Source organism: Tupaia chinensis, unplaced genomic scaffold, assembly GCF_000334495.1.
Source record: "Tupaia chinensis unplaced genomic scaffold, TupChi_1.0 Scaffold000215_1, whole genome shotgun sequence".
NCBI classification, from domain to species: domain Eukaryota; kingdom Metazoa; phylum Chordata; class Mammalia; order Scandentia; family Tupaiidae; genus Tupaia; species Tupaia belangeri.
Window position 1 is genome coordinate 2,251,998 of NW_006159690.1, and position 21,760 is coordinate 2,273,757.

Genomic DNA, 21,760 nt, shown 5'->3' on the forward strand with positions numbered 1-21,760 from the left:
GTGTCATGGCTACAGAAGGTCAGTGTCTGGAATGAAGTGTAATAATGAAAACAAAGTAGCAGTAATTCCGACCTCTAAACACACAGCCTCTGCCACTGGGAAGGAAATGCTCGTGGTCCGTGGCACTTGGGCATGAGTGGAAGCAGCTCAGAGTGTCACTGGGCACAGGCCTGGTGAGCAGTGCTTGTCCTGGGCTCGTTTTAGGATGAGCAGTGCATTTCTTCCTCTGGAAGCTCTGTTCGCTGTCATGGAGCTGGAACTAGTCTTGCCTTCCTTTTTGACTCTGGGTGGAGAGAAATTGTTGAAATGCAAAGACCATTTTTTTAAAGGAGTTTTGTTAATAATTATTTTCCTTTTATTGTCTCCCAGATAGTGTTGCTGAAAAGGAGCAAGATACACTTGCTCTTGGTGTTTATAAAGAGCACGTGACACACAGATGGTAATAAAAGAGGGGGCACCAGTAGGGCACGAGCGGTTTGGTGTGGAAGGGGAGTGAAGGTCTGCTTGATCTAGAAACTGGATCATCCATCAAGTAGGAGCCTAATTTTACATCATGTACTATTTTCTGAATTTAAAATTAAAATAGGGACAGGGGTGCGGGCAGCAGGTGGCGTGGTGGTTGAGAAACTGGCCCACAAGGCCTACTCTGCGGTTTGAGTCTCAGCCTCGATGACTTGAAAATCTCGCTGGGTGCGTGTGCAGGTGTGCCCAAAATTCTGAGAGGGAAATGGAAGAGAAGGGATTGCAGCATGGCCATCCCCCTGGGGGGTGATTTCTCACTTTCTTTCTCTCTCTGTGTCTCTCTTCAGCAAGTGTATGTGCCCTATAGTAAAAAAAAAGGGGGGGGGGAGGTCAGGTGGTGGTGGCCCAGTGGTAATGCAACTCACATGGGGAAGGTCCTGGGTTCACATCCTAGGACCTCCCTGGGCATGCCAGGTATGTGTACACGTACTTGTGATCTGGGCTGACTGACACTGGGTGGGTTATGGTGTGAAGACCCTATCTATCTCTTACATGGAATAAATAAATGAATAAACTTTAAAGAAAAAGAATGAGTAAAAACCAGAATAATTTACAATCTTCTGCCAAATGTTACTGAGCTCCTGACATGTATGACAACAGTTCATGTAGCTGCATGTGTGGTAGGGGCCATTCGGGTTTAAAAAGAGAGGTGTTGGCCGTGTTCAGAGCAATTACAACCAGTTAAAAATAGCAAACAGCCTTGTGGCTGGTGCACAGTGATCCGAGCAGAAGTTGGCATGGGCATTTCTGTCACAGGACAGGATCTGCAGGTTGCTAAGTGGATTGCTCTAGTGGCACTCCACGTACTGCAACGGCAGAGATCAGTCTCAGTCACAAGTGAGTGAGATCCAGATGTGTGAGAATCGGGGTGGTCCTGAGAGACTCCCCTGCATAGGCCCACTGCCACAATCCGCAGCTGGAGGGGAAGGCTGATGCTTGGCACAGAGATTTCTCAGTCCTGAGTCAGAGAAACAGTGAGAGAAGTGATTTCTGCCTCCAAGACTGAAGACAACCTTGCAACCATGTTCTCTATTTTCACACAGGCAAAAGACCAAATCTTCTATTTGGAATTTAATTTATGCAACAGGATGGAAATTGTATATAACTTTGGATTGCTTTAGTCCTTAGCCTATATACTTCAAATACAGAAATCAGAATTGGTGACTTTTGTTATTTAAGAAAAAATAAACTATGGTTCAAGATTCAGGTGTTGTTTTCTTCATATTTCCTCAATTTCAAATTCCAACCTTTAATCCAGAAACACAAGGAAAGTTAGTGAGGCACAACCAAGAATAGCGGCTGTCTTTTTTTTTTTTTCTATTTTTTTTTTAAGAGAGATTTTTGCTGTAGGGTGCTTGCGCTTGGCTCAGAGTCAGAGAGAGACAGAAAGACAAAAAGGTGAGAAATCACTCTCTATGGGGGGTGGTCACACCGCAATCTCTTCTCCATTCTCCTCTCAGGATTTTGGGCATGCATGCACATGTACTTGGTGTGAGTTTAAGCGGCCGGATCTGGGACTTGAACTGTGGACAGCTATGTGGGAGTCCAGCGACATAACCATTACACCATGTGCTGGTCCCGCAGCTGCCGTTTAATGAGCAGTCACCGTGGATGGGGCACTCGGCTAAGGGCTGGGCCTGCGTGTGTGGGTCATTGTGGCCTCACAGCCACCCTCGTGGTTACCACTGAGAAGACTGAAGTGGGAAGAGGAGTAGGCTCTGGGGACAAGCCCTGACTCCAGAAACCTGGAGGCGGCTACCCTGTGTGAGTAGAAGTAGTAAGAATAGACTTAGCAAAAGCATATACATTTTGCTCCTTGCTGGCTTATTTATAAAAAGGAAAGGGAAGAATTTAAACAAAAGAAGGTCATGTCCTTTTTGCTTTTTTAAAAAGTAGAGGTTTTTTTTTTTGGGGGGGGGTCTTTTTTTTTTTTTTGAGACGTTTTTGCTATTGGGCGTGTGCACTTGCCAGAGAGACAGAGAGATAGAGAGACAGAAAGCGAAGAAATCACCCCCCAGGGGGGATGGCCATGCCTCAATCCCTTCTCCTCCATTCTCCTCTCGGGATCTTGGACACGCACGCACACATGCCTGGCGTGAGTTTAAGCCACTGGGTCCAGGACTCAAACCACGGTCGGCTACATGGAAGCTCAGCAACATAGCCATTACGCTAACTGCTGGTCGCATTTTTTGGGGGGAACAGTTTTAGATTTACAGAAAATTAAGAAAACAGTTTTCTCTTTTTATGTTTTTGTGGTTCTCTTTTGCTATGATGTTAAAGATACTAAATTCACAGGGTTTTCACATAGACGCTTTTTGGAAGTGAAAGTTTTTAAGGTAAAGCTTTATTATTTTTATGATCCTCAGTTTCATAACCAAGCAGTGACATTTTGTTGATAAGTGGCATCATAATTTGGAGGAGAGAATGTAATTTTTAGCTTTTTGTCCTATTGATTTCTCCAGTCAGGTCTTCCATTTCTGCCCTCATTCTAATGTCTGGTGAGCAGAGCCAGGAATGACCAAGAGTGGGAACAACTTGGGATTTGGAGGCATTAGCTTTGGGTTTGAACACCAGTTCTGCTGCTTAACTAGCTGGGCAAGATACCTTCTTTCTGAGTCTCAGTTTTCTCTTTCGTGAAATGGGAATAGTGGGAACCAAATTAGAAAAAGTACCCTTTGGGGCCGGCCCTATAGCACGACAGGTAAGCCCTAAGCATAGAGAGCCAGGTCCTGACAGGCGACCGAGGTTTGAATCTCAGCCCTACCACTCTGAAAAATGTGTGTGTGTGTGTGTGTGTGTGTGTGCGTGCGTGCGCATCCCCCAAATCCTGACAGGATGGAGAAATGGAGGTAAAGGGTTGCTGTGTGACCATGCTCCACTGGGAGGTGCTTGCCCTCTCTCTCCTCTCTTTCTCTTCCTCTTGCAAGTCCACATGCCTTTTGGCAATTAAAAAGAAAAGAAATGTTAATACTTTTAAAAAAAATTTTTTTTCTTTCTTTTGCTATAGGGCACATATGCTCACCAGAGAGAGAGAGAGAGAGAAGGAAAGTGAGAAATGATCCCCCAGCGGGGATGACCACACAACAATCCCTTTTTGTCCAGGGTCCTCTCTGCATTTGGGGCGTGTACCTATACACACCCAGTGTGATTTTTAAGGTTGCGTACCTGAGACTTGAACTGTGCAGTCAGTCATAGGGGATCCAGTGTCTTAACCTCCATGCCACCTGCTGGCCGCAATACTTTAGTTCTTTTCTTTTCTTTCTTTCTTTCTTTTTTTTTTTTTGATTAAGAATATCAATATTTATTTTTCTTAAGGTAAATTTTCTGTATCTTCAACATTTTCTGCTCAAAATTAAAAAGACAAAGCAATCTCAAAGTTTAGAACTAGATCACCTCGCCCTGTCTCTTCTTATCTCCCCCCAGTTCAAAATGTTTGCATCTTTTAATGGCCTGCATCCTCCTGGATCTGCAGTTCAGTTCAACACACTCAGGCCTTAGGACAATCTTCTTTGTGGTTTTAACCTTCTTCCAGAAAATTGGCTTTGTCTGCCCACCATAGCCACTCTGCTTTGGTTGTATGTAGCGCCTCCTTCCCTGGGCATACAGGGAATCCTTGCCCTTCTTATACTGGGTCACTTTGTGAGGCTGACGCTTGCCACGTTTCTTACAGAAAGTCCTTCGAGTTTTAGGTACATTGACCATCGTGGCAGTACAGCTGTCTTCACGTTGACAATGAGAAATCAGCATCCACAATCCTTGTCTGGTGCCGCTCAAGCCTAACAGGAAAGGCCAAAACTGTATTCTTACGATGAATACTTCCTACAAAGATGTTTATCTAGGCTAACATTTCTGTTTTATAAACCAGAGTTGATGTTTTCAAATATCAAAAGCGTTAACTAGTGAAGTTCAGTAAAATACTGGGGTAGATATTGGTGTGGATGGAATCTAGCAGACCTGAATTGGAATCTTGGCCTGCCCACTTAGTAACTGTGAACTTTCAGCTTTGCCTTTTCCCTGCTTTGGTGCTCAGGTTCCTTAGGTCCGACAGCAGAGACATAGCCTGATTAACAGAGGTGTTGGTCTGAGGATTAAATCAGATATTTGTTAAGTGTTTAAAACAGTACACCCACAGACTAGGCCCCCCGCATTATCATTTTTCTGTAGCCTTAAACCTTTCTGTGTTTCTTCTTGGAATTCCCTTCACCTCCTCTGTCTTCTAGGTACTTCTTTTTAAATTCTTTTAACAGGGGCCAGTTCCTTATGCTCAGAGACCTGCAGTTTTGGAAAAGGAAGGTAAGTTTGATAAATAGAATGGGCGATTAAGCGAAGCAACATGGTTTGAGTTGCAAAGTGTGGCTGTGGTTTTGGACAATGGTTACTTTCTGTTTAACTTCTGGCTTGAAGTTCACTACCAAAGAGGACTCCAAACCTGATTTGTTGATGATCATTTGATTCCTAGAGAGTATAATTAAAAAAAAAAAATCTAAAAAGCTGCTTTTTCCCCCTTTTTTATTTGCAGAATGCTTTATAAATCAGAGCCTAGGGACCTCTTTGAAACGCTCCCTCCCTGCTGCCTTCTCCATTCTTTGTGAGGTAATTCCAGCCCATCCCAGAGGTCTCAGGATAAGCACCACTTCCTCAGGAAGGGCGATCTGAGTCTCCGGACATGGGAAACTTGCCTTGATCCCTTGACTTCTTTTGTAACACATGTAGCCTTACTGTCACTTCTTCTTCTTCTTTTTTTTGAGACAGAGAATTTTGCTATGGTTGCATGCTCTGCCTTGATCCCTTGACTTCTTTTGTAACACATGTAGCCTTACTGTCACTTCTTCTTCTTCTTTTTTTTTGAGACAGAGAATTTTGCTATGGGTGCATGCTCTCATTGGAGAGACAGAGAGACAGAAAGCGAGAAATCACCCTCCAGGGGGATGACCACACTGCAATTCCATCTTCTCCATTCTGGGCATGCACGCACGTACACCCAGCATGTTTCAAGCCACCAGGTCCAGCGATGAACCACGGTTGGCCATGTGGGAGTCCAGCGATGTAACCATCACACCACCTGCTGGTCCCTACAGTCACTTCTTAAATGCACGCTTCCATAGCAAACTGTCAAGTCCACAATGTGGACTATTTTAAGTGACTCCAAATCTCAACAATTTGCCTCTATGTTGCTTGGGTAAAATATCCTTGTGATAAAAAAGAACTGCACAAAGAACCCTAAGTATTTACAGTAGTCATGCTGTTGGTGGTACAGTTGGAATTGTTAGTACTAAACTGTGTATTGTTACTATGAAATTGTGTATATTTGGAGGAATTAAGCACTTAATAATGAAAGATTATTGGAATTCTCTCATTTCTGGAGTTGGTGAAAACTAGGACTATCTGTGTAGGAGAATGGAGCAAAAAACCTCATAATTGAAATGGGAAATATCAATAGAAAATAATTAATTTTATTAAAAAAAAATGCCAGTTCTTTGCACCAAAAAGTCATAGAAACAATTTCCAGCACAACAATGAGCACCCCTAGAGTGCAGATTATGCTCCTGAAATACTATCTCTCACCAAAAGGAAGGAGGGCTTTTTAGAGAAATGGCTGATTCAAAGTTACAGAGGATGCACGAGTGGAGCTTACTGGGAAGTGGCCAGGAAGAGACTGAAATCTACCAGAATTCAATCAAAAAGATTTAGGAGCTTGAAGGGACTCCTGACTAAAGATGGGCCAATTTAAGCATCTACAAAGTTAATGACTGCAGTTGATTAAAATCCATCAGATATGAGATTAAAAATCATAAGTTCATAATTACATTTAAAAAGAAAGAGAAAGAAATACAGAAAGATGGGGAAGAAGAAAGGAGAGAGTGGCAGAAAGAAAGGGAGGGAGAAAGCAAGCAATCGGGTGCCATGGAAAGATGACAGTGAACGAAGTCATTATTCTGAAAACTGAAAATAAAAGGAAAGAATCTGTATTTACCCTGCCTTTTCTGCATGAATTAGAAAATTGGGCATAAAAGATCAAGGAAATGTATGTAAAAAAAAAAAACCCCTATATTCTAGCTATTAAATAAAGATAGAGTGAGTCTATCACCATTTATTTTGCAATCTCTAATAAATAAATGGATTTGTGCCTTAATTGAGCTACTAACATCACAGAAGAGAGACATTGATATTATTGATCTCCTGCTGGAAGAACACACCTTGCAAAAAAAAAGAAAAAATCAAGGCAGGAGATAAAAAGCAAACCCCTGTTTAGGTCTTACCTCCAATGAGAATCCTTTTCTTAGCACTCCAGATGTAACTAAACACCACCTCCTCTGGTACATCTTATCTGACATTCAGCTGTTTTAGAGGTTCATTCATTCGATTATTGTGTGGTTTCCTTGTTTCTATTATTGTCTTCCTTTATTTACTATCCACCCAGCAGTCAAGTGATCATTTTCTTTCTGTTTCTCTTTTTTTTCTTTTTCTTTCTTTCTCTTTCTTTTCTTTCTGTTTCTTTGTTCTTTCTTCCTTTCTTCCTTCTCCTTCCTTTCTTTCTCTTTCTTTTCTTTCTTTTTTTCTTCTTTCTTTCTCTGTTTCTTTCTTTCATTTTTGACATAAGGTGTGTGTGCTTGCCAGTGAGAGCAAGACAGAGAGAGGGAAAGTGAGAAATCTTCTCCCAGCAGGTATAGCCATGCTGTAATCTCTTCTCCTCCACTCTCTTCTCAGGATTTTAGGCACTCACACATGCATGCTCCTGGAGTGATTTTCAGGCTGTCCGGTCTGGGACTTGAACTGCAATCAGCTATATGGAAGTCCAGCACCTTAACCACATGCCACTTGTTGACCCCAGTGATCATTTTCAAATGTAAGTCAGAGCTTGTTGCTCCTCGGCTCTGAAACTGCCAATGACATCCCCATTAGTTATTATTATTTTTTTTTGGAGAGGTTTTTTTCGCTATAGGGCGTGTGTGCTCGCCAGACAGGCAGAGAGAGACATGGAGACAGAAAGCGAGAAATCACCCCCCAGGGGGGATGGTCACGCCGCAATCCCTTCTCCTCCATTCTCCTCTCGGGATCTTGGGCACACACGCACACGCGCTCGGCGTGAGTTTTAAGCCACCGGGTCCAGGACACGAACCCCGGTCGACTACGTGGGAGTCCAGCGACATAACCATTACGCTAACTGCTGGTTCCCCATCCCATTAATTCTTGAATCAAAGTTCTTTAGTATTGCCAACATGATCCTACAGAATCTGGTCCAAATTCATCACCTTCCACTCTCTCCCTAGCTCTCTGCTCAGCCACATGATCTTTTTGCCATCCTATCAATGCATGGACACACTCCCACTTTAACACGTGGGCATGGAACACTCTTCACCCTGATATTTGCATGACTCACTCCTTCAAGATCTCTATTCAAAGATGCCCTGACCAGAGGCTTCCATTGACTAGCCTACGTCAACACCAAGCACACACGCTCTGTTGTTCGCCTTAACTCACTTTATTATATATATATATATTTTTTTTAAAAAATTTATTTATTTATTTATTCATTCATTCATTCATCCCTTCATTTTAATTTGACCAGATAGAGACACACACAGAGAGAGAGGAAAGTGAGAAAGCAAGCCACTGGGTTCAGGACTTGAACCGTGGTCGGCCATGTGGGAGTGTCCAGTGCCTTAACCACCATGCCACCTGCTAGTCCCAACTTTATTATATTTTTGTGGCACTTATTCTCATAATTGTATCTTGTATTCAGTTTTATTTTTAATCTCTCTTCTGTTCGATTATAAACTCCAGGAGCAGGAATACCGTTTATGATGTTTATTTCTGTCTCTCCAGTGCCTAGAACAGTGCCCGTTACATTGTGGTGCTCAATAAATACTTGCAGAGTGAGTGAATGAGTGCATTCAATAGTTGCTCCATCACAGGGTATTTTACTGAACATCGATCTCGCACAACAGCTCATGGAGGGCGAGGAGCACGTTTTACTTAGCTTTTCATTACAGCATCTTGCATGATGCCTGGCACTCATTAGGTCCTCAATAAGTGCTTTTTTGTAGTATTAACTTATCTTTAGTGATTTTTATACCTCTAGCTATAAGACTATTTCTAAAATATTAGATGATCTATATTGTGTGTGTGTGTTACAAGGTGTCATCGGATTCCTAAATTGAATTACTTTCAAGAATTACTTTATTTAACTTTATTTATTTATTTTTAATTTGACCAGAGGGGGACGGAGTGAGAGAGAGAAAAGCCAGCTGCCAGGTCTGGGACTCGAGCTGCAGTTGGCCATGTGGGAGTCCAGTGCCCTTAACCACCACACCATCTGCTGGCCCCACCTAAATTGTGTTTCTGTAAGAAAAAAGTATTGGGATCAAAAGTCCCATAAGAAATAAAATCATTCCTTTATAGAGCGACTTCTAAAGACTAATGAAGACACAGAAATTAAGCATGCCAATACTTGGTCAGACATTCAGTAGAAGACAATGAGAATCTTGGGATAAACCACAATCACACCTATGGATCTTGATATGAAATAGTGTCTCTGAGAATGAATGTGTCCAGAGGAGATGCGTGGGGACAAAAAAAAGATCTCCTGCAGTCACACCCTCTCAGAGCCACTAGGTGGTGCCCTTAAAGACTATGGTTTTCATTTATGGATGCGGAGAAATATCTTACTAAACTTTTTTCTTCTATTTTTTTCCTTAAGTTTCTATTGTAGGGCACTTGCTTTTGCTGGAGAGAGCCAGAGCCAGAAAGAGGAAGAGAGAGAAAGAGAGAGAGAAAGTGAAAAATCACCTCCCAAGGGGGATGGCCATGCTGCAATCCCTTCTCCTCTCCTCCATTCTCCTCCAGGGATTTTGGGCACACATGCACACTTGCCCGGCATGATTCAAACCATACAGTCGGCCACATGGGATCCAACCAACTTAACCTCCATGTCACCTGCTGGACTCCTTATTAAACTTTAAAGTAAATAACTCTTACTTTTTATTACAATAACATTGCATAGTTATTGTAGAGCACTTAGTAAATACAAATAGTCCAAATGAAGAGCCAGTCATCCAGAATGTTTCCAGAAAGAACCACCGTGAATAGTATAAGTATACTCTAATAATAGTTAATAATAATAATAATTACTTACATTTAGTTGGCTGCTATGTGTCAGATAATGTACCAATGCTTTCTCTCTCTTTTTAAAGAATTATGTTTATTTAACTTTATTTATTTATTTTTAATTTTGACCAGAGAGGGACACAGAGAGGGACACAGAGAGGGAAGGAAAGTGAGAAAGCAAGCCGCCAGGTCCAGGACCCGAACTGTGGTCGGTCATGTGGGAGTCCAGAGCCCTTACCACCATGCCACCTGCCAGCCCAACAAATACTTTCTCTTTACCAGCCTATCTATATACAGTTATACAATATATGGATAGGGCTTCAAAAAGTTCATGGAAAGTGCATACCATGGAATAACTATGTGTGAATTTCAAAATACTTTTGCGCCAAAAATATTTTAATTCCATTTTCTGCAAACTTCCTGAAGTGTTTTTGTACAAAATAGTTACATACATATTTATGAGTATATTATATTAGGTTTAAATTTGATAACCCAGTGCATAGCATACGAATAACAAATAGCGATTGAATGAGTTCTTGGGCATTTAATGGTATAATTCGTGAAAGGCACCTAGCCCATCTGACACTGACTAAATAGTAGGTACATATGACTATATGTAGGAACATTCGTTCGTTTGTAGGACGACTCCGAAAATGTTCTCCATTGCAGTTACTCTGAAAGAGCCACGCGAGAGACTGCCTCTGTGGCACAACAGGAATGCACTGCTGAAGACAGGCTGGATCCTGCACGGCAACTGGGGTTCGAATCCTCAGCCTGGGCAGCCAGAAACACGCCAGGATCCTTTGGTCTGGGGGCCTGGGGGAAGGAGATCATAGGGTGACCAGAGGCTCTGAAGGGTGCGTGTGTCTCTCTCTGTCTTCCTCTTACTTGCACATGTGCACACGTGCACTGTCATGAATAAAGAAGAAAAGTAAGGACTGGCAGATGGTGTGCTGGTTAAGGTGCTGGACCCCCACGTGGCCAACTGCGATTTAAGTCCCAGACCTGGCAGCTTACTTTCTCTCTCTCTCTCTCTCTGGTCAAATTTAAATAAATAAAGCTACATAAAATAATTCTTTGAAAATAACAAAAAAGAAGAAAAGTAATAAGAACAAGCTAAGCTGAATTGGTTGATGGATCCAGTAACAATTAGAAATCCAAACTCAGCTTCTTCTTTGACATTCTTACCTTTTCATCCTTCTGCATGTGGTCTAAAGATTTGTTCTGGGCTCAGGAAGCTTTGTCCCAGGCTGGTAGAAGACTGAAAAGGAAGCCAGTGTGGAATCTGGGCATTTCTGCTGTCCAGGGTCACACAGTCAGTGGGACGTACAGAAGTAATACTGGGTGCTGGGGGAGGGGGGCAGCTATTTCCAATAGAACCTCTTGGAATTACTAAGTGGTTAGTGGAGTCTATTCATATCCTTTTCCTGTATCTCCAGCCCCCCTTTTCTCTAAGACTCAGCCACTTCAGTATTTATACCATTTGAGGTTACTTTAAATTGACTTAATAAACATCATTGAGGGGGCTAGTAGGTAGCATGGTGATGAAAGTGCTGGACTCCCACATGGCCAACCATAGTTTGAGTCCCAGACCTGGTGGCTTGTTTTCTCACTTTCCCTCTTTTTTCTCTCTCTATCTCTCTCTGGTGAGTGTACATGCCCTATAGCAAATTAAAAATAATAATTCTAAACTAATCATTTAAATCAATCAATCAATCAATGCTGTTGAGTTCCTGTGAACAAGATATTGTGTTAGTACGTGGTGGGATATAATGTCTCCGTCTTCCAGAAGCTTTCAGGCTAGTAGGGAGGTTAGGAAAAGTACATATGTGCAAGATGAGCAACCTCTTCCAAGTCTTCTGACTTCCAGTCAGTGAAAATAGAGAGTTTGTCAGTGTATGATAGGGGCCATCTGCATCAGCTTCACCCAGAGTGTTACACATTTTGCATCTCAGGTCTTCTGGATTGGGATTTCTAGGTAGGGGAGGGATATACTTACAGTAATCATTGCAGGTGTTTCTTACACACTGATGTTGGAAAGTCTCTGCTGTAGCCTCCTGAGATAATTGTAGACAACAATGGAAATGGAAAGGAAGGAAGAATACATATATTTAACATGCTTACTACATGACAGATGCTCTACTAGCTACTTTGTCCTTCGACTCCTCTAAAGAGTAAGTACTATGAGAAACTATTATCATCATCATTCTCCTATTTTAGAGCTAAAGAAACTAAAGCATGGAGAAGTTAAGTAACTTACTTGAAGTTACACAGAGAAAATGGCAGAGCCATGATCTGAATCCATGTGGTTGGATTCCAGAGCTCATGTTTTTTTTTTGAGAGAGAGGTTTTTGCTATAGGGAATGTGCGCTCACCAGAGCAACGGAGAGAGACAGAGAGACAGAAAGCAAGAAATCACCCTGCAGGGAGATGGCCACACCACAATTTCTTCTCCTCCATTCTCCCTTCAGGATTTTGGACATGCATGCATGCACATGTGCCCAGCATGAGTTTCAAGCCAACAGGTCTGGGACTCGAACAACCACGTGGAAGTCTAGCAACTTAACCACTATGTCCCTTGCTGGTCTCCAGAGCCCATGCTTTTCAGCACTGTACTCAAGTCAAAATGATAACTTTCAAAAAAGCCTCAAAGAGCATAGGATAGGTGCAGAATACCCATGTGAATAGGCACAAGATGATTTATTTTGAGATGTGATAACCATTAATAACTATTGGTTCTCATTGGTTCCTTTGAAACTAGATTATACTGTTTTTATTCTTCCAAAGTCATGTGGGTGGTTTTCAAACAGAGCATAACAGTAATCTTCTAAGCACATTTTCCAATAATGTTGTTCATAGGTATTATTTCATCTAATCCTTGGGACAACTCTGACATAACAATCGACTTGATTACAAGATATGCAAAATATTCTTAGAGAGCGTAAGTGATGTTTTCCTAGTACACACAGCTATTAAAATATGGAGTTAGGTCTGTTTTTATTCAAAATCTGTTGTATCAGCAGAGATGCATTCAGCTACAGGTAACCGAAACCTCAGTAAGATGACTTGAGCAACACAGAAAGGCGTTCTCCTATGTATCTCACATAGCACCAGGTCCTGAGGCAGGCTGGTTAACTCAGAGGGTCAAGGATGTCATCAAAGTTTTAAGGTTGACTTGCTATTTGCTTGTTCGGACAATTTATGGGTCAAATTGTGCCCCTTAAAAGGAATGTTGAGTCCTAACCCCTAGTACCTCAAAATGTGACCTCGTTTGGAAATAGGATTTTTATGGAGGTAACAGAGTTATTAGGTTGTCAGGAAAGTCATGGCATGCTTTTCTATGCAGAAATGTGTCATGACTTTCCTGATGACCCAATAAAATGAAGTCATTAGGATAGACCCCAATCTGATATGACTGATATTCTTATAAAAAGGGGAATCTTGGGGCCAGTCTGTGGTGTAATGGCTAAGGTGGCTGACTCTCACATGGCCAACTGCATGGTGAGACTTGGACCTGATGGCTCAAGAAACACTCTGGGTTCATGTGTGTGTGTGCACCTAAAGTTCTGACAGAAAGGAGAGCTAGAGGAGAAGGTTGAGGTGTGACCATGCTCCATGGGGAGGTTCTTTTTTTGCTTTCCCCCTCTTTTTCTCTCTCTGTCTCTCTTCAATGAGTACATGTGTCCTCCAGCAAAAATAAATAAATAAATAGAAAAGAGGTAACTTGGACACAGACACTTATCGAGGAGAGATGATGTGAAGAAACATAGAGAGAAGATGGCCTTGTGATTGGAGCGAAACAAACAAGGAACACAGTGATTTCTGGCCAACACCAGGTGTTAAAGAGCAAGAGATCATTCTAACCCAGAGTGAACAGAGAGAGCATGGCCCTCCTGACACCTTGATTCAGACTTCTGCCCTCCGGAACTATGAGGTGACATAGGTGCATTGTTATGGCTGCCCTCAGAAACTATTGTTCCTGGATCCAGCAGGGGGCATAGTGGTTAAGGAGCTTGACTCCCACATGGTTGAGCACCTCAAGTCCCAGACCTGGCAGCTTAAAAATCCCACATGGCTGACCACTTCAAGTCCCAGACCTGGCAGCTTGAAAATCATGTGGAGCACATGTGCATGAATACCCAAAGTCCCAGGAGGAGAACAAAGGAGAAGGGACTGTGGTATGCCCAACCCTCCTGGGGGGTGATTTCTCACTTTCCCTCTCACTGTCTCTCTCCAGTAAGTGGATATGCCCTGTGGCAAAAATCTGAAAAAAAATCAAAATAAAAGTTTCTAATAGAAATTGAAGCTCTGTGTTTGACTCAATGCCCAAGACATAATCAACTTTTTAACGGGCAGCTGTCATGGTGCCACAGGAGAAATCTTCCATCTGCAATCCTTTTTTAAAAAATGTATTTATTTCTATTCATGATAGAGAGCACATACGCACACATGCGAGAGAGAAGCACTTTGGACAGGGTCTCATTCTGCTGCAGTTCTCTTCTGGCCTCCCTCCAGCTCCTTGGGATCCTGGACACCCCTGTGTGTACTCAGTGTGTTTTCAGGCCAAGCTGGAGAGCTGGACCCGTGGTCAGCCACGTGGCTTCCAGTGCTGCAGCTCAATTTGCTACTGACTGTGCCACCAAGTGGGCCCGTCTTCAGTCCTTTACGCTTTCAGCATCGAATTTTTGTGAAATTCTTCTGTGAAATGAGAAGGCTGAGGAAAGGGCTTATGACTTCTTTTGGACCTAGGATTTCTAGAGTAATTTGGAGGATATGCTCAGCTCCATCCTTCATGAGCTCCTTGCTTCTGCTTCATCTAGGAGAGTCGGATGTACGGTTGCTTGTGTCTCCCATGCAGGCTGTCCAAGCAGCCTCCCCGAGATGCTGCGGCGGGACATCTCGGTCTTTTAAAGCAGATACGGTTCTTTAGTGCATATATAAGGGATGCAAAATCCATTAAAGGATCCTGAATATGTTGGGGGAAAAATATGACAGGATAAGTATGATGTAATTTAAGTATTTTGGCACAGCAAATGGAAAGAAATTACATTTCCTATTATCTTCCAACAGTTATTGAAAATGAAATGAAATATATTCTCTACTCCCCCCAAAGTCAAGGGTTTTCTTCCCCCCGTAGATGCAATTTTTCCTGCAGTTTGTTCATTTGGTATGCATTTCCCTCCTTACGCGACATGGAAGCATTCTGTTATGAAACATTCAATGAAAAAAGAATGGACAAAAAAAGTATACTACTTCTTTAAAATATATTGCAAGAATACTCATTTTCAGCTTTTTATTGCAGCACTAGCTGGTATTCTTGCATGCAGTTTTGTAATTTATTCTGAACATTCTACTTAAACCTTTTTTCAATAGCATGATTTTATTAGAGTCAGCTCACTGGACTTTCCCAAAAAGGTATTTAAGATCAAATAAAACCAGTGCTTGGAAAAATATCATTACAATATGAAAGCAGTTACAAAAACATTAGTACTGCAAAGTTTTATTTCAAATGGCTGAGTTTGCTGCACCCCGGGTTATGATACTTCTACTTCTGCAGAGATACTTCCCGGGGAAATGGAAAAAACTGTCATCTTAGCAGTTTGGGCATGTGGTGGGGGGCGGGGGGTGGGTGAAGGTGTAAAAATTTCAAGTGAGGCAGCAAAATTTTTAGAGGCTGGCACTGATACTAAAAATCAATTGCCCTCCCTCCTGAACCCCACCTCTTTTTTTTTCTTTTTTTTTTTGACAGCTTTTTTTCCTATAGGGTGCATGCACTCTCTGGAGAGACATAGAGACAGAAAGTGAGAAATCACCCACCAGGGAGAATGGCCACACTGAAATCCCTTCTCCTCCATTCTCCTCTTGGGATTTTGGGCACGCACACACATGCACCCGGCGTGAGTTTTAAGCCACCGGGTCCAGGACTCCAACCGCGGTCAACTACGTAACCATTACGCCATCTGCTGGTCCCCTGAACCCCACCTCTTAACCCATACTTCTCAACTACTCGCCATTTCTCAACTGCCCCTGTAGACAGGATAGGAACCTTTACGTTAGCCTTTGCCTAGAAACAAAGTGCTATGTTTTCTAGATTGCTTTCCCAAACCACGGAAGGTACCTTTTGAAGATATGAGTGGATTGATTATTGAATTATTACTGAATTAAATATGTCAGAGTATTAATATTAGACTTCTTTGAGGGTTTTGTTGTGTACCTAGTAAGCTGTATCTCCATGTGTCTTGTTGGGCAGGTGATGGTTCTGAGCACCCGGTCTGGTTGCACATGGAGAAAACTCCCGTTGGAAGGCTTAGCCTTGATGCGTCTTCCCCGGGGAGCTTCACGAACAAGTGTGGTGATCCTCAGGCTCCAGGGGTGACCATGATAATTCTTCCCCTTCCTCTCAAGTGCAGCTCCCTGAGGTTATCCCCCCGATCACCTTGAATCAGGCCAAGGAGAGGACCAGCACCCTACTCTCCACTCAGGTAAAGAAGTGAGCACCAAGACAAATATTTTTCTTACTCAGTTGTGAATGCCTCTCTCCCTTCCCGGTAATTGACAGCTAATGTGACTGGAAACTAACCCGAGGTGGGGAAGAGGCAGCCATTCCATGGACTTTCTTTTCAAGAAGATTGCTGGCAATTAAAATGTGATGTTTATCAGGGGAAAAAAAAAAAGGTGTCATTTGTCATACAATCCAAATCATCCCTGGACCAGGTGTTTGCATTTTAGAGGAAGTAATCTACTCTCGGTTGTGCAGCATTTAAGGTGTGTTTAGTAAAGATGAGATCAATCAGTACTTCTAGACGCTGGTCTTTTCATGCAATTCTGCTCCACAGTATTTCTCCCAGCCCTTTTCCTTCAAGCATCAGATCTATGGCAAAACACCGGCATCCCTTAAGTTTGCAGATTAGGTGGTTCCTACGTGGACTTTCAAATGCGATTTTAAAATTGCGAGTTACTATTCGTATTACTTTTCTAAGGAGAAATATGCTTAAAAAGTAAAGTCTTTATTGCTTCTTAAAAGGCCTAGCACTCTGTGATAAATTCTCATATTTTGACTGTTAATATGTTTGAATGAAAATTATTTATACATTTGGGTGAGGTTGAGTGGTTTTCATTTGATTGCTGCCTCTGGAAATGAAAGCAGAGTAGCAGGAAATTTACATGTCATGCTGTGATGTATATCCAGATTATGAGATGATTGTGCGGCAGACGAACCCCAAGTAAAATCATTCCCATCAAACTGTGACAACTGCAATTCCTGACAAGGCCTCTTAGTTTTGGGGGCTATTATCATTGTACAAGAATATAATCTATTGACAGCAGGGCTGTTTAATACATTTAAAGGCAGACAGTGGAAGAAATCTTAACTGTTTTCATTCGCCACTGCACAAGGGTGCAGATCAAAAGTGAATTATATTTAAAAATATGCATGTATGATGATAAGATGCATGACATTCATCAACCTGTTTAGTCATGGTTAGGCTGAGGTGGGGAAGAGCCAATATTACTGGCATATGTGGTCTGAAATAGAGACGTGAGACTGGGAATTATATCATTGCCCAGTCAGAGTGAGCAAACGGGGCAGACATTCTATTTTAATCCCTGTTCTCTACCTGTCTAAGCGTCAAGCGCCTTCCATGCCTGTAGCAATGACTTTGGTTCACCTGGGGCAGATGGAGGGCCTGTGGATCTTTGCCATTTTGTTTATTAAGTGTCCTTGTGTGCACCATGCTGCTTTGCACCTGTACGGTGGGGGATCTGGAGAAGAGTAAGTCACTACCTTTTTTTATTTTTTTGAGAGATTTTTGCTATAGGGCATGTGGTCTCACTGGAGAGACAGAGAGACAGAAAGCAAGAAATCACCCCACTGAGAGGATGACTATACTGCAATACCTTCTCCTCTATTCTCCTCTTGGGATTTTGGGCATGCATGCACACATGCTGGCATGAATTTCAAGCCACTGGGTCTGGAACTTGAACCACAGTTGGCCATGTGGTACATTTTCCTCTCAGGATTTTGGGCATGCATGCACATATAATTGCATGTGTTTCAAGCCACTGGGTCCAGGACTTGAACCTCAGTTGGCCATGTGGGAATCCAGCATCTTAACCACTGCACCACCTGCTGGCCCCAGTAAGTCATTATCTTTAAGGAATCTAGTGAGAAAGAGAGAATGACATATGTGTTTATGTAAACTGGGGTGTAGGACAGGAGGCAAGGTCTCAGAAGGGACTGGAGGCAAGGTCTCAGAAGGGACTGGGTATGGTATCTTTCTGTCTCAGGGTTCCACATTACACAAATGGGGTGTTGGTGGAGGGGGCTGCTTTTAGGCCCTAACCCACAGGTATGAAGGGGGCAGGAGGGCTGTTCCAGGTTTCAGACTACTGAAGTCCACCCCGTGGTGTAGTAACGTCAGGGTTCAGTGTCAGTAACTTTCAGTTTGGTCCCTTATTGGAAAACTCTGGCATGACTGTGAGGAGCAGGATGGTTTTCTATGTGACAGGGCTAAAAATAAACCACAGCAAGGAGTCGAATTCCCAAATTCATTAAAACGCTGCAAACCGCAGTGCTGAATTCACTTATTAAAACAAAAGATGTTCAAGGGTAGTTAAAAAAAAATCAAATAAAGAGGCCTGATGAATTAATGGCATTTTTCCTGGAGGACTTGGTTAATCAGCTAATATTCAGTTCATAAGATGAAAATGACTGAACGGAGACCTAGAAGGGAGAACAAAGGGAATGGAAAAGGGTTAAAATATCCAAATCTCCACTCAGTTGCCAGAAATACCTTCTGAGTCTCCTGCCCCTCTCCACTGCTTTGGAACAGAAAATGCTTTTTTAAAAAATGCCACACCCACTTGTCTTTCTCCTTAAAACCTGAACTATTAAAGTGATGCAAAATTATTTTTAGTGCCCATTTCAAAGGTTAATCATGACAAGAGGTTTTTTTTTTTTTTTTTTTTTTGGAGAGGTTTTTGCTATAGGGCGCGTGCGCTTGCCAGACAGAGAGAGACAGAGAGACAGAAAGCGAGAAATCACCCCCTAGGGGGGATAGTCACGCCGAATCCCTTCTCCTCCATTCTCCTCTCGGGATCTTGGGCATGTACGCATATGCGCCCGGCATGAGTTTTAAGCCACCGGGTGCAAGGCTCGAACCGTGGTCGACTATGTGGGAGTCCAGCGACATAGCCATTACGCTAACTGCTGGTCCCCGACAAGAGGTTCTTATCCTTTGCAAAGTTTTGTAAGACTCCCCTGAGAGAAGCAAAGATAGGCCCCCTATAGGGCATAGAAGTCTGATGAGGTCCTGGTCCCTTTGGAGTTGCCAGGCCAGGACTAAAGGGTTACTGAAGTGGAAATCCTTCAGAGGCTGGCCCAGGCCCTCTGGAGGATCTCTAGACTTTGGTGGTGGTAGCCTGGGAAGGGACTGTGTTAAGAAGGAGAAGGGAGTGAGCAAAATGAAATCATCCAATGTCCCCCTTGACCCTCACTGAGATAAGAAAATGGAGCATCTTTGAGTGTTAAGAGACACATCATTTGAGAGTGGTGTTAGTTCACATCATTAAACATGTATTGACTGCCGACCATGTGTCAGAACTGCTTGGGTCTTTTTTTTGGAGAGGTTTTTTTTTGCTATAGGGTGCTTGCACTTACCAGAAAGACACAGAGAGACAGAGAGACAGAAAGTGAGAAATCACCCCCCCCTCCAGGGGGGATGGCCATGCTGCAATCCCTTTTCCTCCATTCTCCTTGGGATCGTGGGCACGTGAGTATAAGCCACTGGGTCCAGGACTTGAACCACAGTCAACTACATGGGAGTTCAGTGACACATCCATTATGCTAACCGCTGGTCCCAGGACTGCATGGGTCTTGATCACCCATTATCCGAAGAATTTGAGGTACAGATTATGGTAGGAAGATCAAAAATGGGTTAAGAAGGACTTTGAGTTTCAGCCACTGCAGTGTGAAGGCATGGGGCATGGAGATTGGCACAGAGCAATCATACCATACATTGTTTTAATAAGCTATTTTAAAAGAGGTTTAGATTTACAGATCAATCAAAAATAGTATACAGTTTCCTTTACTTTTTTTTAAATAGGAAAGAGAAAGAAAGCAAAAGGGGGGGAGGGGCAGAGAGCGAGTGAGAGAGAAAGGTATTCATGACAGGGTCTGGCTATGACAGTCCTCCACTCCAGGCTCCCAGTTAGCAAGGGTCACAGTGTGGGCTCCTGTGCCTGGCCTGTTCAAATTGGTCTGAGAGCCCAACCCCGGCTTTCCATTGGCCCCTTCTGGAGCAGCAGTGTCCTACTAATTGGGCCACCATGCTGGACCTCCCTGTTATTAACATCTTTCATCAGTATCATACATTTGTTGCAATTCATGAACCAATATTGACATATTATTAATTAAAACCCATACTTTATTCAGATTTCCTTGTTCTCACACAATGTCTTCTTTGGTCCCAGAATCCCAATCAGGATACCATGTTACATTTCGTTTGTCACATCCTTGGTCTCCTCTTCACTGTGACAGCCCCTCAGGCTTCCCTGGCTTTAGACGAACTTGACAGTTTTGAGGATTACGTCAGGTATGTAGTAGAATGTTCTTCAGTTGAGGTTTGATGTTTTTCTCAGGAGTAGACTGAGGTTACTGATTTGAGGAGGATGACCACCGAGGTGAGGCGCCATTTTTATCACATCATGTCAGAGCTGCAGACTATGCACATAACTTATCCCCCTCGATTTGACCTTGCTCACCTGGCTTTTCTCTGCAGTTCCTCAGGTTTCTCCACTCCCCCAACCCCTCTCATGTGTACTCTTTGGAAGGAAATCACTAGCTATTGTCCACACTGAAGGACAGTGAGATGTGTCCTTGGGTTGCTTGAACTGAGTGTAACAAGGCATGGGTGGCCATCTCCTGCCTTGTTTATGGGGAAGCAATGAAACAGGTCGGAAGAGAAAGAATAACAGAACAAAGACAACAGAATCCAGCTGCTGGGTGGGGGTCAGGGGCGCAGAGTTTGCCTTGTTGGTGGAGGTTTCTAGTACTTGGTTCTAGTCCCGTGGGAGACTCAATTGCACTTCCTGTTTTGAGATGGGAGACCCAATTGCACTTCCTATTTTGAGACATCTGCATATGCTTATAACCTCGGCATCCTGTATTTTTTACCTCTTAAACTAGTTTGCATAATTTTGGTACTACATGATTCATGTTGCCTAAGATATCTTAGGATTTTATTTGTTAAGTTCATTTCATTCATGAGAGACAGTGTATATGCATGAGTTGGGGAGGCACACTTGACAGTCTGGTCATACCATTCATTGACCCCCTTCCACTTTTCAGTCTTTGGCCTGCATGCACCTGGCTTGTGTTCAGGTTGAGCCAGAATCTGACCTGTTATAGCACTGTAGTTCGGTATGCTACTGTCTGTGCCACCAGGTCTGGGCCATGTTTTAGGACAATTTTCTAATTACCTTTGAAAAGAAAGGCTGGCATCCTTTTCCTGAAGCTGTGATACTGGTGTACACAAGTATGTAGCAAAGGGAGCCGGGGAAGGCTCGCCCCCTGTCGGAGGGCCGAGGCTTTAGAATGCAGGCGTCACTTACCAGCTCAATGACCTTAGGCAAATTGTTTAGACTTTGGCTTTCTCACTTATAAAATAGACATAATAGCACCTACTCCACAGGGATGTGCAACAATTAAAGGGGAAAATGTATACATCCTCAGCAGAGCGCCTGGCACGTGGCTTATACTAACAGTTGTGACAGTCCCCAACTTTCTCTCATAAGTCCCCCTTTCTGTGAAGCAGCCCTGACTCACCAAGGCAGAATGTCACCTGCTCAGAAAGTCTGATTCGTGTCTGTGATGAGGTGCATCTTCCATCATATTGTAATGATTTGCTTATTTGTTTATCTCCACTCGAACACAGTTTCGTTCTCTGCACGCATGGTACTGAGCACAGGGGCAGGGACACACAAGATACCCAACATGTGTTTGAAGAATAAACAGGCCCGCATTTGCTATTCAGTGCCAACAGGTCGTGGGCATTGCCTATCATGATTAAAGTACAGGAGTCCAGCTGAGAGGCCAAAAGGTGGTCACGGGAGGAGCACCCGATCAATTGCG

The 21,760-nt window shown here is 43.0% G+C and overlaps 1 protein-coding gene across 1 annotated transcript; it reads right to left on the reverse strand.

The window, feature by feature from the left end:
* Positions 1-3,906: 3,906 nt before the first annotated feature.
* On the reverse strand, positions 3,907-4,224 carry LOC102499863 (60S ribosomal protein L36a-like). Its single transcript, XM_006147527.1, has one exon. The coding sequence runs from the start codon at positions 4,222-4,224 to the stop codon at positions 3,907-3,909; it is 318 nt and encodes a 105-aa protein (XP_006147589.1).
* Positions 4,225-21,760: the final 17,536 nt, after the last annotated feature.

Coding starts and splice junctions, on each gene's coding strand:
- LOC102499863 (XM_006147527.1), bottom strand. CDS start 4,224: ATGGTCAATGTACCTAAAACTCGAAGGACTTTCTGTAAGAAACGTGGC.